Genomic DNA, 16,748 nt, shown 5'->3' with positions numbered 1-16,748 from the left:
AACTTACTAAGCCTTTGGCTAGATTGACAAAATGAGAGAAAAGATTCAAATTATAAAAATAAAGAATGAGAGAGGAAATGACACTACCAACCTAGAAGGATTATAATAAACACTATGAACAACTTTATGCTGACAAGTTAGACAATGTAGATCAAATGGACAAATTCCTAGAAAAACTGACATTATCAAAATTAACCCCAAAAGAAGCAAAATCTGAATAGATCTATAAGAGCTAAAGATACTGGATTAATAATTTTACAAATCTAAACACAAAGAAAACTCAAATCCATATGGCCTCCCTAGTAAATTCTACCACACAATCCTCACTTTAGAAGAGGTGGAGACACTCCCCAGCTCATTCCATTAACCCAGATTACATAAAATCAAAGTGAGTCAGCACAAGAAAGGAAAACAACAGTCCAGTATCCCTCAGGAACAGAAATGCAAAAAATCCTCAACAAAACATTAGCAAACCAAATCCAACCACATCTTAAAAGGATTACACAACATGACCTAGTGGGATTTGTCCCAAAAACAGAAAATTGATTTAATTTCTGAAAATCAATTGATGTAATATACCATTTTACTAAAATAAAAAATAAAAATTACATAATCATCTCAATAGATACAGAAAAATCACTTGATAAAATTCAACATTGATTTGTGACTTTTTAAAAAATGCAACAAAGTAGGAATTCAAGGAAATTCACTTAATCTGGCAAAAAGCTTCTATGAAAAACTTACAAGTGGCATACTTATTGGTGAAAGACTGAAAACTTCCCCTAAGACTGGGAACAAAACAAACCTGTCTACTTCTATTTGAGACTGTACTGGAGGAGGGAGGGAGGAAGGAAGGAAGGAAGGACGGACAGATGAGCAGGCATATATATATTAGAAGGAAAGAAATAGAACTATCCTTTTTTTTTTTTTTTTTTAAAGTAAGCTCTATGCCCAATGTAGAGCTTAAACTCACAACCCCATGTTCTACCAACTGAGCCAGCCAGGCTACTCAAAAGTAAAACTGTCCTTAATTGCAAAGGACATGATCCTGTAAAAATATCTTAAGAAACTCATTAAGAAACAAAAATACTGGGGGCGCCTGGGTGGCTCAGTGGGTTAAGCCGCTGCCTTCGGCTCAGGTCATGATCTCAGGGTCCTGGGATCGAGTCCCGCATCGGGCTCTCTGCTCAGCAGGGAGCCTGCTTCCCTCTCTCTCTCTGCCTGCCTCTCCATCTACTTGTGATTTCTCTCTGTCAAATAAATAAATAAAATCTTAAAAAAAAAAAAAGAAACAAAAACACTGGAACTAAAACAATAATTTCAGCAAGGTCACAGAATATAAAATCAATATACAAAAATCAATTATATTTCTATATATTAACACCAAATAATTCAAAAATGAAGTTTAGAAAAATAATTCCATTCACAATAGCATCAGAAAAATAGATTTAGAGGGAGTCTGGGTGGCTCAGTGGGTTAAGCCTCTGCCTTTGGCTCAGGTCATGACTTCAGGGTCCTGGGATTGAGCCCCCATCAGGCTCTCTGCTCAGCAGGGAACCTGCTTCCCCCTCCCCCTCTGCCTGCCTCTCTGCCTACTTGTGATCTCTATCTGTCAAATAAATAAATAAAATATTTAAAAAAAAAAAAAGGAGACATGTAGCTCATTGTACCATACTTGAGACTCTAGAAATAAACTTATATACATTTGGTCCATTAATTTTCAACAGAGGTGTCAAGACAATTCAGTGGGGGAAAAACAGTCTTATCAACAAATGGTGCTGATAACAACTGGATAAAAACATTAATTTAGACCCTCACCTCACACCATACATAAAAAGTAACTTAAGGAGCACCTACGTGGCTCAGTCAGTTAAATGTTGGACTCTTGATTTCGGCTCAGGTCATGATCTCAGGGTCATGCTTAGGTTCTCCCCCTCTGTCGCTTTCCTCTCCACCCCACCATGATCACTTAGAGATGCACTCCCTCACTGAAATAAATAATTTTTTAAAGAGTTTATTTATTTATTTATTTGAGAGAGAGAGAGCGCGCACGCACGTGCGCAAGCATACACACGCAGGGGGCATGGGCAATGGCAGAGAACAAGCAGACTCCCTGCTGAGCAGGGAGCCAGATGAAGAAGAGCTCAATCCCAGAACTCTGGGATCACAACCTGAGCCAAAGGCAGACACTTAACCAACTGAGCCAACCAGACTCCACTAAAATAAATAAATCTTTAAAACAAAAAGATTCTCTCTCCCTCTCCATCTGTCCCTCCCCCAACCCCCTACATGTATGCTTGCTCTCTAAAAAAAAAAAAAAAAAGTTAGTTCAAATGAAGCATAGACCTAAATGTAAAAACTGAAATTATAAAACTTCTAGAAGAAAACATAGGAGAAAAATCTTCATGACCTAAATTTAGGCAAAGATTTCATAGATACAAAACCAAAAGCACAATCCATAAAGGAAAAGAATTGGAAGGGCACCTGGCTGGCTCAGTCGTCACAACATGTGACTCTTGATCTCAGGGTCATGAGTTCAAGGCCCATATTGGGCATGGAGTCTACTTAAAAGAAAAACAGAAAAAAGAAAAAAATTGGACTTTATAAAAATTTAAAGTATTTGCACTTCTAAAGACATTATTACAAAAATGAAGACAAGCCAATAAATGGGAGATAATATATGTGCAATTATATATCTGATAAAAGACAAAATACTTGTATCCAAAATATATTTTTAAAAAATGCTTAAAGCTCAACAGCAAAAAGACAACTAATTTAAAAATGAGCAAAAGGGGTGCCTGGGTGGCTCAGTGGGTTAAGCTGCTGCCTTCGGCTCAGGTCATGATCTCAGGGTCCTGGGATCGAGTCCCGCATCGGGCTCTCTGCTCAGCAGGGAGCCTGCTTCCTCCTCTCTCTCTCTCTCTGCCTGCCTCTCTGCCTACTTGTGATCTCTCTCTGTCAAATAAATAAATAAAATCTTTAAAAAATAATAAAATAAAATAAAAATGAGCAAAAGATCTGAATAGGCTTTTCACCAATGAAGATATACAAATGGCAAAAAAATCACATACGAAGATGTTCAACATCATTACTCATTAAAAAAATACAAATTAAAATTACAACATACCGCTTCATACTCACTAGAACGGCTATAATAAAAGTCAATAAAAAAAATTCAATCACTAGATTGTATACCTGAAACTAATATGGTACATTATGTTAATTACACTGGAATTAAAAGAATTTTTTAAAAAATATCAGAAAATAACAAGTGTTGGCAAGGATGTGGAGAAACTAAAGTCCTTGTATATTGCTAGTGGGAATGTAAAATGGTCCAGCCACTTTAGAATACAACCAAGAGTTTCTTTCTTTTTTTTTTTTTTTTTTTTTTAAGATCTTACTTATTTATTTGACAGAGAGAGAGAGATCACAAGTAGGCAGAGAGGCAGGCAGGCAGTGGGGGGAGCTGAAGGCAGAAGCCTAACCCACTGAGCCACCCAGGCACCCCATCCTTTTTTTTGTTTGTTTAAGATTTTTTTTTATTTCTTTATTCATAAGAGGCAAAGAGAGAGGCAGAGGAAGAAGCAGGCTCCCCACTGAGCTGGGAGTCTAATGTGGAACTTGATTCTAGGAGCCCGGGATCATGACCTGAGCCAAAGGCAGACACTTAACCATCTGAGCCACCCAGGTGTCCCAACCTAGAAGTTTCTTAAAAAAAAAAAAAAAAAAAAAAGTAGCATAAATGTTCTGTACAATGAAGTAATGCAAGAATCTACCCAAGAGAAATGAAACCATCTGCACACAAAGGCTCGTACATAAATGCTCAGAGCAGCATTATTTATAACAGCCAAAAAGTGGAAACCACCTAAATGGCCATGAGCTGATGAGTGGGTAACCAGAATGTGCTACGGCCATACAACAGAATACTACCCAGCAATAAAAAAGAAACAGTACTGATACCTATTAACAACATGATAAACCTGCAGCACATGCCTAGTGAAAGAAGCCAGACACAAAAGACCTCATACTGTATGATTCCATGTATATGAGTTATTCAGAAAAGGCAAATCTACAGACAGTAAATTATTGGTAAATAGCAAAGTTTAACTTCATTTACCAGATTCTAAAATTCTAAAGAGCAATTTAGTCATTAAAAATCAGGACAGACATGATCCTGGGGTCCTGGGATCGAGTCCTGCATCAGGTTCCTTACTCAGCAGGGAGCCTGCTTCTCCCTCTGCTTGCCGCTCCCCCCCTGCTTGTGTGTGCTCTCACTCTCCCTGACAAATAAATATATAAAATCTTTAAAAAAAAAAATGAGAGATACTTGTATGGCAAGATGTTCCCTCCAAAAATGAAGACGTTTTTACTGAAGTCAAAAGTTTATATTTTATTCACGTATTTCATACCTTGCTCCAGAAAGGACTGAAGGTAGCTTCTAAAGATAGGTGGAAAATGTTTCTGTGGCAAATCCTATTTATAGGTGAAGTACATGTTAGTCATGGTCCTTGCCCCACCCACACATCCTTGCTGAAAAGGGAGTCTAGATCAGTTCTTCTCAAACTAAGTAGGAGAAAGGACTCTTCTCCCCAACAAATGGTGCTTTTTAAAAATATATTTAAAATGACTAAAATAACTATCTTTAAAATGACTAAACAAGAAATTTTTTTATTAACATACAATGTATTATTTGTTTCAGGGTTTCTGTGATTCATCAGTCTTACATAATTCACAGCACTCATCACATCACAGCACATACCCAATGCCCACCCCCCAGCCACCTCATCCCTTCCACCCCTCCCCTCTGGCAACCCTCAGTTTGTTTCCTGAGATTAAGAGTCCCTTATGGTTTGTCTCCCTCTCTGGTTTCATCTTGTTTCATTTTTCTCTCCCTTCCCCTATGATCCTCTGTTCCTCTGTCTTGTTTCCCAAATTCCTCATATTAGTGATATCATATGATAATTGTATTTCTATGATTGATTTATTTCACTTAGCATAATCCCGTCTAGTTCCATCGACCCCATTGCAAGTGGCAAGATTTCAGCTTTTTTGATGGCTACATGGTATTCCATTGTGTGTATATACCACATCTTCTTTATCCGTTCATCTGTGGATGGACATCTGGGCTCTTTCCATAGTCTGACTATTGTGGACATTGCTGTTATAAACATTGGGGTGCAAGTGCCCCTTTGGATCACGACATTAGTATCTTTGGGGTAAATACCCAGTAGTGCCATTACTGGGTCGTAGAGTAGCTCTATTTTCAACTTTTTGAGGAAACTCCATGCTGTTTTCCACAGTGAACAAGAAATTGTTTTGAAAAGAAATTTTAAAAAGAGATAAAATGCAGCCCCAAGTGTTTTATTACTAGATTTAACAAACAGAAAATTATTCCGCTACATGATTATAAAAATTTCTAAACACTTTCGATTTCTGTATTTAGTTCTTTGTAAACCAAAACACTTCAGACTACACTCTCTGAATTGGCTCAGTTTTACATTCTAGACTCAGAGTTTTCTATTTTTCACATCAGAGGTGAATCAACCCAAAGCAGGCACCTCACCCAAAGGCAGACATCAAGGGTACAAAAAAGAGGAACAGTGGCAATTCTTGGAACATAAACTCCAAGTTCAAGAGCAGTGGAACGGGAGCTAAAACCCAAAGAAAGCCTCAAGAGAAGCCATGAACTACCGTTGGGGCACGAAGTTAGAACAACTGGAGTCACAGAGATTAGGGCAGGCCAGAGTAATGGCCACACAGAACTGGGAATAAGCAAAACCATGAGAAGGAGAAAAGACTGGAAAAGGAGAGAAGAATAAGCGGTTCTCTAAGGGCAGGAGAAAGTACATACACTGACTTTCAGGGATGAGTTAACAAAGGAGCACACATCACAGCATACAGTCCCTACATCCTGTTCCTGTTGCTGTGACGCATCCTGCCTGCTCCTCCAGGCACCTGAAATTTTGGCCTCCCTTAGCACACCCCGAGAATTCTTACAATCAGCACCCCCAACCACGGACTACTCCCGGCTACCCACAACCCAAAAGCACTCCCCAACTACAGGAAAGGACTGGTGACTTACCCTTGGGCGTCACTGGGGGCATTACTTGAAGCGTTTAAACTCATGGTAAGTCTCTTCCAACTCTCAGCCCACTGTTTATGAGTCGTGTGCTTCGTTATTGAGGATTACACCTGTTCCAGATGTCTGTTGCTTACAGGTTAGGTGGGCTGAAGTCTGTTAAAATAGTAAACAATGTAACAGTGAGTTGTATAAGTTATAATAAGAGTCCTGAGACTATGAGTGATTTTTGTCTTTTCATTCATCTTACTTACTTGTATTTTTTTTTTCAATTTTATTTATTTGAGAGAGAGCATAAGCAAGGAGGAGAAGGAGAAGCAGACACACCACTGAGCAGGGAGCCCGACACCAGGCTTGATTCCAGGACCTGAGGGGAAGGCAGACACTAAACCAACTGAGACACCCACACCCATCTTGCTTGTATTTTTAAAATTATTTTATAACAAACATGAAAACATTTAAAAACTGTTTCTTTTTTTTTTTTTTTTAAGATTTTATTTATTTGACACAGAGAGAGAGAGCACAAGCATGGGGAGCAGCAAGAAGAGAGAGAGGGAGAAGCAGATGCCTACTGAGCAAGGAGCCTGATGCAGGGTGTGATCCCAGGCCCTGGAATCACTACTGGGCCAAAGTCAGCTGCTTAGCTGAGACACGCAGGCACCCCTGATTTCTTTTAAAAAAAAGATTAGAAGCAAAAATGACAAAATGTTAAAAAGATATTCCTTCTTATACAAACAAAATTCTATTAGATATTTTAATTTCTCAAATGAAGAGAAGAATTTTTTTTCAAGATTTTATTCATTTATTTATTCAATAGAAAGAGAGCACAAGGTGGGAGAGGGGCAGAGGGAGAGGCAGACTTGCCACTGAAGAGGGAGCCCCACATGAGCCCCAATCCCAGGACTGCAGGATCATGACCCGAGCCTGAAGGCAGATGCTTAGCCAACTGAGCCACCCATGCCCCAAGAAAAAATGATCTTAATAAAATAGTGACAAATTAATCTTGAACTAGAAAAGGAATGTAGAGCCTATTTCTAGAGAACAGAACGCAGTTTGAAAGAAAACGAAATCCAGGGACATTTTTAAGTCCCTAAAGCCATTTTCATAAATGATATATTTTTAATGCAATGCTACAATCAATGAGACCAAAGTACTTCCCACAAATGATCTCATGGTAATTTTCAAAGTCCTTAAGTTAATGATCAAGGAGGAATAAGGAAATAAGGAATATGGAAAGAGGAGAATAGTTGTCATTTACACTGGTCTGTCTAGAACTTTCTTCTATGGGAGGTACTCCAAATTATACAAAGCTAACCATTTAAAGTAAGTTGCTTTTATACACACACACACAAACACACACACGTGTGTGTGTGTATATATGGTATGAAGGAATCTCTGAGTGAATATTTTAAACAGAGATAACAAGGATTAAGTTCAGACTGACACAAATATCAAGATCTCACAAGCATCTCTTGGTATTCCTAGCAGAACTCCAATAGCCTAAGAAAGATCATAAGCTTTAGATTCAGAGGGATCTGAGTTAGAATGCCTTTAAGTATCTTCCAAGTATGTGGTCATGGGCAAGTCATTTACACTCTCTGCACTGATTTCCTCAACCATAATAAGGGGATAATTACATCAATCTCATATATTTGACATTTAAGTAATATATACAGCATTATACAATGCTCAGTCATTGTAAGTTTATATTACTAAATAGAAAACCTCTGGGAAAATATTATAGTCCCTGAAAAAGGAAGGGATTAAGTAATACTTAAGGTGATTTGGTCTAGGTGAAAAATGTATCAAAAGAATTATTTAGTAGAATTACCAGTGTACAGGGATATCTAGAAGACAAAAAAAAAAAAAAAAAAGCTAATTCTCTCTCCCTGCTCCTAATAAACCCTCAAAGATGTCACTGAAAGAAAAGGGACTCAAGCCAACCAAGATGGAGACAAGACCAAGGTGCTACAAACTGAGTAATGATTTCTACAGACAGATACCAACAGATCTTTGAAACAGTGAGTTAGCAGATACTAGAATACTTTGCCCCAGAACAAAGAAGATAGAGTTTTTACCAAGATAGAGGGGAAAATCCTATTTCTCTAGGGACCTGAAAGAATAAGTTTGGAAACAGTGGAGGACAAACATACCACTGTCGATTGATTGAGCACCTAATATAGTGAATCCTGATCCTTACAACACTGCAATGTAAAAACTATCCTACCTGAGGTTTATTGTCCTCATTGCAATTACGGAAACTCATCTGATTCAAAAAGGCTAAATGACTTGCTTATGGCCAGTCTGCTACTAAATGGAGGATACTAAAGACTCAGTCAAGCTCTTCTGATACTGAATCCCAGAGTCTTTTCACTTTACCACCATACTCCCAAAGATCAGACTCCAGTAAAACTGTCTTCAGAATGGAAGTTAAAGAATTAAAACTTAGAATGGAGTCCCGGGCTCAAAAAGCATGTTTGTAAAATGTTTCTACTTTTATGCAAAAGATTAAACACACACGGGTATGCATATGTGTCACAATAAGCACAAACATAATCTCTCACCCACAAGAAAAGAATTTACATAGATAGGATTTTAATAATGTCTGTTGTGTTTTGTTTTGGCTTTATTTGGGGTAGAAAAGTGTGGGAAGAGGTAGTTAGCCAAATTTTAATAAAGTTGTTTCAATAAAGCTAAACTGAAGAGAATTTTTTTTTTTTTTTTTTTATCATTTTGGTAGCTAACATCTTCAAATGGCAATAGTCTTCTAGAGAGAAAAGTGTCTTCTATGGCTCAGGAGCAAGTTTCATCAATTTCCAGATCACTGACACAGATAATGTGGTAGACAGATGGTCCCCACAATCTTGGCCCCCACTGGCATTTTTCTCTCGTATAATAGGCTCCCCTTTGCTGTGGGCAGAACCTGTGACTTGCTTCTGACCAACAGAATATGGCAAAGGGATGGTGATATGTCACTCCCATGATTATATTATGTTATGTAAGACTCTGTCTTAAAAGACCAAAATGACAATCTCCTGCGGGGCATGAAGAAGCAAAATGCCATGCTGGGAACCACCTACAGAGAGGGCTACAGAACAGAAACAGCAGGCAGCCTCTACCCCGCAGCCAGCAAATAGCTAGATGCCTCAGTCACACAGATGCCAACAGGACACAAATTCTGCCAACAATCGAAATAGGCTGTGAAGTGGATTCTTTCCAGTCAGACCTCCAGATGAGAACACAGCCCAACCAGCACCCTGACTGCAGCCCGGTGAAACTCTGAACAGAGGATACACCTAAGCTGTGTCCAGATTCCTGACTTGGGTGCTGTTTCAAGCCATTAATTTGTGGTAATTTGTCCCACACCAATAGAAAACTAATATGGGGCGGGGTGGGGGGGAAACAGGCGTCTGGCTGGGTCAGGCTGAAGAGGATGCGACTCTTGATCTCAGGGTCGTGAGTCTGAGCCCCACATTGCATATAGCGATTACTAAAAAATAAATAAACTTCAAAAAAAAAACTAAAATGGATAAGAAATTTGAAAATACTCTTGTGGGGTTAAGAAGAAAAAGAAGTTGAGAGACAAGAAAGGTACAAAAATGAGTTCTCACATCAACCCTGCCTACATGTGTCTTTCATAAAGTCATTATTCTACAATTTATTAATTTAAATGAGGGACATTGTAAAAACTATCTAAGATAATTAGAGAAACTAGAAAATCTAATTTACATTTCTGTTTACAACAAAAAGCTACAAAATACAAATGAATAAGGGCAAACCACCAACAGCCACAAAACCTATATGGGAGCCACATGTAAGGAGGAGAAAGCAGAGTATAGAAATAACAAGGCTACATCTGAAAGAACACCAAAAAGAGCCAGCAGATATTCAGTGGGGAGCACTGCAAGCCAATCTGGGAACAGCAGATGAATCTGGGAGAAGTCTGCCCGTTCCACAAGTCAGCATGCCCTACAGGCATACGGTAAGAAAGTCTTGAAAGGGTTGGTACAGTCCAGCTTATGAACCCTCGGATCTGACCTGCCAAGGTCGCTTTCCTGGACAGAGGCCCCCACTAAAAAGAAAGCACAAAGAATGGAATCAAAACCGAGCAGGATAAGGGAAATAAAGACAAAGCAATGGCCCAAACCAAACTGTAGGAGGAAACAGAGCCAGGAAATCTCAAAAACAAGCCACCGCAGTTTTTAACACTCACAAAACACCACAAGACAGAGTGCCCCAATCTCAAAGTTCAAGTAAATTAATCTTCCATAAAAATAAGCCACAGGGTGTCTGGATGGCTCACTGGCTTAAGCCTCTGCCTTCAGCTCAGATCATGATCTCAGGGTCCTGGGATCAAGGCCCACATAGGGCTCTCTGCTCAGCGGGGAGCCTGCTTCCCCCTCTCTCTCTGCCAGCCTCTCTGCCTACTTGTGATCTCTCTGTCAAATAAGTGAATAAAATCTTAAAAAAAAAAAAAAGCAACAGAGAGTATGTGGTCAAATCCCATATGAAGTGAACACAGTTAAAAAGGGAGCAGAATTGAATGCTACAAATGAAAGCATGACAGAAAGACATGACCACAAAACAGATGAAACCTGTAACGTACTATTTCAAGATAAGCTAAAGGACCCTAACAAAATGGTACAAGACAGAAAAGAATTAGAATTAGGAAAACTCCGAAAGAAGGTGACAACCATCAGAGTTAGAAATGAAAGAAAAAAATTTCAGTGATGAAGACTAAGAGGGGACACAAAGTAAATACACATGACAGAAAATGCCTGAAAGGACACAGGAAATAAAAAAAGGAAAGTTTTCTGAGTGAAAAGAAACGAAGGAGAGATCAAAAGGATTCAAAAGAAAGTGACAAAATACTGAATCCAGGCAAAGAATAACCATTGTGCAGATAGCAGGAGTCCCCGAGTAAGAAGGCAAAAGCAAGGAAACAGAGTACTAAAAGCTGTAATCCAGGAAAACTTTCCTGAAGTAATAAAAAGATTTTAATGTACACTTTTCTCTAGGATTTCATTTATTTATTTATTTGACACAGAGAGAGAGACAGTGAGAGAGGGAACACAAGCAGGGGGAGTGGGAGAGGGAGAGGCAGGCTTCCTGCCCAGCAGGGAGCCCAGTGCAGGGACCCTGGGATCATGTCCTGAGCCAAAGGCAGACGCTTAATGACTGAGCCACCCAGGTGCCCCTTAACATACATTTTGAAAAGCAAACTGTATACCAGAGAATACTGAAAACCAGACACATTCTAAGGTAATTACTGGATTTCAACAAAAACTTGTGCACAAATGTCTGAGTGACATTGGTCATTATAGCCAAAGAGTAAAAAAACACCCAAATGTCTATTAACTGACCCATGGGTCAATAAAATATGAAATATTACTCAACCATTAAAAGGAATGAAGTAATGATACATGACACATAGGTAAACCTTGAAAACATATGCTAAGTGAAAGAAGCCAAACACAAAAGACCACAGATTGTAGGACTCCATGTATATGAAATGTATAGAATGATGAAACACATAGAAAGTAGACTTGTGGTTGCCGGAGGGTAAGGAGAGGGGGAATTGGATCTAACTGCTAAAAGGTATGACATTTCTCTTTGGGAGGGAAGGAAATGTTCTGGAATTGGATAGCAGTGGTTGCCATGGAACATGCTGAATATACTAAAAACCAATGAATTGTATGCTTTAATACTATGAATTTTGATAGATGAGTTATATCTCAATTTTTCAAATTCATTATCCAAAAAGAAATCCTATCTAAAAAGTCTCCGTTAGCAAAATCTTTTTTTCTTCTTCTCTGTCTCTGGTATCAGCTCTTGATAACACTAGGGTTCAAGGGCCTACCTCTGCATGTATTAGGAAGACAACATCAATGAAGAGCCGAAGTCAGATCTGTAGCTGAATTTAAACCTTGAGTAGAGTTCTAACCAACTGAACGTGGCAGAGATGATGTAGTAAAAGCTCCCTTTTCATACACCAGAGTGAAAGGTAATGAATGATGAGGAAAGTAGCTAGGTACAGTAATAGAAATGTCAGTGATATAGGGAGCTGGGTCAAAGAATTATAGGTTCCTCACATAATGTGTTCCAAGCCTTACTTGAAACTTCCCTTTGAAACTCCACAAGATAAATACTTTAGCTAATCTGTATGGTAATTACAAATTCCTTATGCTACACAATCGACATCAGCCTTTCTCCAACATGTAGCTAACTCTGTAAATAACGCTTTCCACTTGAAAACATTCGATACATCATTATCTATAAAGAAATTATCCAATACCTCAAAGCCACTCCTACTCTCATCATGCCAACCATGACAAACATCCCTTCTCCAGACAGTATGCTAAGAACTTTCTATATCTCTACACTGGCACTCTACACCAACCTCAAGGAAAAGATACTTTTTAATGTTCCCACTTTATACCTAAGGAACTGAGGCTTAAAGATATTCATTCAGGAGCACCTGGGTGGCTCAGTGGGTTAAGACTCTGCCTTCCATGATACCAGGGTCCTGGGATAGAGCCCTGCATCAGGCTCTCTGCTCAGCGGGGAGCCTGCTTCCTCCTTTCTCTCTCTCTGCCTGCCTCTCCACCTAATTGTGATCTCTGTCAAATAAATAAAATTAAAAAAAAAAAAGACATTCATTCAATCTCCTGTCCAAAGTCTCAGCTCTAGCAAGTGACAGAATCTGGATTCAAGCCCAAATTAGCAGACTCCACAGTTCTGCTGTGTCTTGCTATTTGTCGTCAAGACGTGGTTCACCCCCAGCCAGAGAGCACATGAGACCTTGCTTATCAGAAAAGCACTTCTCCCTACCACAGATTTCTCAAACACAGCTTATTCTTACCCATACCCCCACCCCACCCCCCAACTAACTACAAGGCAGAGTCCTGTTAATGAAAGATAACTCAGACCTCCAGTGGATTCTCAATACAAAAGGCACTTCCACAGGCTCAGGCCCAATCTAGGCCATTCTGTAGCAGTGATGGATAAAGGCAAAGTTTAGATCAGCTTTTTTGTTACTCTATTAATAGATGGATCTTCTCTCGATAATGGAGTTGGACTTCTCTCACCATTCCTACCAAAATAGATGAGGGGATGTTATATATATCATTCTTCAATAAGAAGTTTTTTAGACATAGGTAATAGAGCCAAATATAGGTGATCGAGGCCAAGGGATCAATGATCTAAACATCCTAAGAGTTAAGCACCAGCCAGAAAGATCATTCTACATTAGGTTGCAGAGCCACTGCTGGTACAAAGTTTCCTACTTTGTACAAAGTTTCCTACACAGCTGAGTCCTTCAGTGGGTCGTACAGAATGCATTTATCTCTCAGTGTGTCTGTACAGATCAGGGGAAAAGGGAAGGGTGCGGGTGGGGGTGGGGATCTCATCTCTTAGTGTGTCTGGGGATAAAAACATAGAAACCACTATTATTGAGCACTTACTATGTGCCAGATACTAGGCTAACCATAACTGATCTCCCTGAATACTTCCAATAGCCCTATAAGATGATTACACATATTTTATGGACGAGAACACTGATGCTTAGAAAGGATGAGTAACTATAATAAAACTACAGTACTACTACTTATAATAAATAAAGCCATTCAGTGGGAGGGATGCCTGGGTGGCTCAATTGCTTGAACAACTGACTCTTGGTTTCAGCGCAGGTCATGATCGCAGGGTTTTGAGATTAAGCCCCAACAGGGAACTCAGCACTCAACCCCCGTCTGCTTGAGATTTTCTCCCTTGCCCCTCTGCTCCCCACCCCACCTCTAAAATAAATAAATAAAATTATTTAAAAAAAGATATTCAGGGGCACCTGGGTGGCTGTCATTAAGTGTTTGCCTTCAGCTTGAGTCATGACCCCAGGGTCCTGGAATGGAGCCCCACACCGGGCTCCCTGCTCAGTGGAAAGTCTGCTTCTCCCTCTTCCACTCCCCCTGCTTATATTTCCTCTCTCACCGCCTCTGTCAAATAAATAAATAAAATCTTTTAAAAAGGTTGGGGGGGGGCACACCTGGGTGGCTCAGTGGGTTAAAGCCTCTGCCTTCAGCTCAGGTCATGATTCCAGGGTCCTGGAATTGAGCCCCACATCGGGCTCTCAGCTCAATGGGGAGCCTGCTTCATCCTCTCTCTCTCTGCCTGCCTCTCTGCCTACTTGTGATCTCTGTCAAATAAATAAATAAAATCTTAAAAAAAAAAAAAAAAAAAAAAAAGATGTTCAGTGGGAGGGTTATAATTCAAACTCACATCTGGCTGACTTCCTAAATCCATTCTCTTTCATAACACAGTGCTAACTTCAATAATAACCACATCTGTGATGGGGGACTCTTTATCTGCAGACTTACATATTTCACCTTTAAAGAGGATGTCTGGTTCTTTCATCAAAACAAGACCATGACAGATCGCCTGGATGTCTCCATCAGTTAAGTGTCTGCTTTCAGCTGGGGTCCTGGGATCCAGCCCCACACGGGGCTCCTTGCTATCTGCGGGGGTCTGCTTTTCTCTCTTTCTCTCTCTCTCTCTCTGCCCCTCCCCACTGCTCATACTCGCTCTCAAATAGAGAAATAAAAGCTTTAAAAAAAGGCTGTGACAAGGGGGATGAGACAAAGAATTTCGGAATTAAATAGGACTTTAAAGACCAAGTTCATCCTCCTTATCTGACAGATAAGGAATCTAATGTCTAGAGAGTTTAGGTGATTTGCTTAAGGTCACCCAGCAATTAAAACTTTAAGCTCCATGGGGCACTTGGGTGGCTCAGTGGGTTAAAGCCTCTGCCTTCAGCTCAGGTCATGATCTCAGGGTCCTGGGATCCAGCCCTGCATCAGGCTCTCTGCTCAGTGGGGAGCCTGCTTCCCTTCCTTTCTCTCTGCCTGCCTCTCTGCCTAATTGTGATCTCCATCTGTCATATAAACAAATAAAATCTTAAAAAAAAAAAAAAAAACTTCAAGCTCCAGACTAAAATTAGTCCCCTCTTTCCTCTTAGCAGGTTGCACTGTATTTATTTCATCTTCATTTTAAGGGAAACAACTGTTCGTTTCCACTCTACCATTGTTTGTTGTTACTAGGCGCTAACTGGTCAATAAAACAGATGACGAAATGGTAGGGTCTTCTCTCCAAAATCATGCGAAGTATACAAAACACTCATGTGTTCTGTATTTGAAAGCGTTGGACACCAACCGAAATTGCTGCTCAAGGAAGCTAGGCAGAATCATTAGACATCTTAAAACGAAAAAATATGCATTTGCCTAGGATAAATATCACGACGGAGTAAAGAACAGTCAAAAGGAGGCTCTACTTCTGAAGAAAATTTTACAGCCTTGGAAAAACAGCTGGATTTTCTGTCTCCTAGGAGTCCTGGTGGATGAGCAGTAGAAACTTCAGAGAGCAACTCATCCTTTCATTTATCAAACATTGATAGAGTGTCTAGTGTGTGGCTGGGGTTGTTTGTTTGTTTGTTTTCCTTTAAGGATGAAAAAGACGCGGTCCTTGTCCTCGAGGAGTCTTCTGATTCTTGGAGGGGAAAAGCCGGCAGCCCGGAGTTGTAAACCTTAGAAGTTCTAAGTCCAGGCCCTCTGGGTCCTGTCCTCTGGTCCCTACTCGTCCTCTGGGTGCTGCTGCAGCGGTCTCCGGTTGGGACGCTCCAGTATCTTCCCCCAGGTGGGCGGAGAGGCCCAGCCCAACGAGGTGTAGGCGTGTCCCCACAAGACCCCAACAGCGCCAGGACAACCACGAAGTAACTCGGGGTTCCCCATAACTCAATGCTACCACCCATACCTTCCTCAACACCTCCCCGCCCAAATCGTTCGCCTCGAAGCCCCCACATCCCGTGGTTACCTCAGGGGGCTCCCGTGGTCCAGACCGCACACCCCAGACCCCAGGGGCAGTTCCAAATCTCAATGGTAGAAAGACGCCTAGGCAGATCGCCGGGGTCAGAGCAAAAACTGTCGGAACCCGACGGACTCTAGGACCGGGGGAGGAGGAACGAATAGCAAACGGAGACAGAAGGGGAAAAACCCGGGGGAGAAGTGTTTACAACGGCCACTTCCGGAGGCTCGGCCTCGCTCGCAGACCTTCACAGACTTTCACAGGCTTCCCGGCCCCGCCCCAGTCGGCCCGGCCCCAGTCGGCCCCTTTCCTCCCGCCTCTCGCCGCCCGCAGCTCCAGGATACGCACTCCGAGAATCCGGCGCTCGGATTGGAAGAGGAGGGCCCGCGAAGTTGCGCGGCCGTGCGGGAAGGCGAGCAGGCGCATGCGCCGTTGCTGAGGAGCGGCGCGCTCGTGACCACGCGCGATCCCGCCGCGCACGCGCCCCTGCCGCACGAGAACGCTCCGGCCGGCTCTCCAGTGTTCTGTTCCCAGCGTGAGGTCTCCAGGTCACGGGCTCAGAATCCCCAAAGGCGCCAGACAATGCAGATTTCTTAACCCTAACCCCTTCTCCACGCCTACTGAATAAAACTCTTGAGAGGCTGGATCCCCGATTGTGCGTTAAACTGCCAATGGAGCCCCGCGGGGTCTGTGGGTCGGTGGCAGGGCCGGGGGTAAATTTTGCTGGCTCGGCTTCTCGCTGTGCAGCCCGCTCTCGCCTGCAGGACGCCCCCCCCTCCCATACCCATTGTATCCCAGCTTAGGGTTGTGAACAGTGTGG

The 16,748-nt window shown here is 41.3% G+C and overlaps 1 protein-coding gene across 11 annotated transcripts in view; it reads right to left on the bottom strand.

The window, feature by feature from the left end:
• The window catches only part of CCDC171 (coiled-coil domain containing 171), a 291,861-nt gene extending 275,480 nt beyond the window's left edge, over positions 1-16,381 (bottom strand). For 5 of the 11 annotated variants that reach the window (XR_014301800.1, XR_014301801.1, XM_082695053.1 and 2 more), the window contains exons 1-2: positions 15,938-16,089; positions 6,083-6,235 (exon numbers count right to left, since the gene is read on the bottom strand). Coding sequence is in view for 6 of the 11 variants with exons in the window: in XM_082695053.1 (XP_082551179.1) it covers positions 6,083-6,126 (44 nt within the window). In the remaining 5 variants the exon portion in view is untranslated. Of the gene's footprint in view, positions 1-1,857; positions 1,989-6,082; positions 6,236-15,937; positions 16,158-16,276 lie in introns of those variants that run through there. The other 6 variants (XM_082695058.1, XM_082695061.1, XM_082695056.1 and 3 more) reach the window with 5 other exon arrangements.
• Positions 16,382-16,748: the final 367 nt, after the last annotated feature.

This window comes from Mustela nivalis (assembly GCF_964662115.1).
Source record: "Mustela nivalis genome assembly, chromosome: 13".
Classification (NCBI taxonomy): domain Eukaryota; kingdom Metazoa; phylum Chordata; class Mammalia; order Carnivora; family Mustelidae; genus Mustela; species Mustela nivalis.
This window is presented reverse-complemented; position numbering and strand designations above follow the sequence as displayed.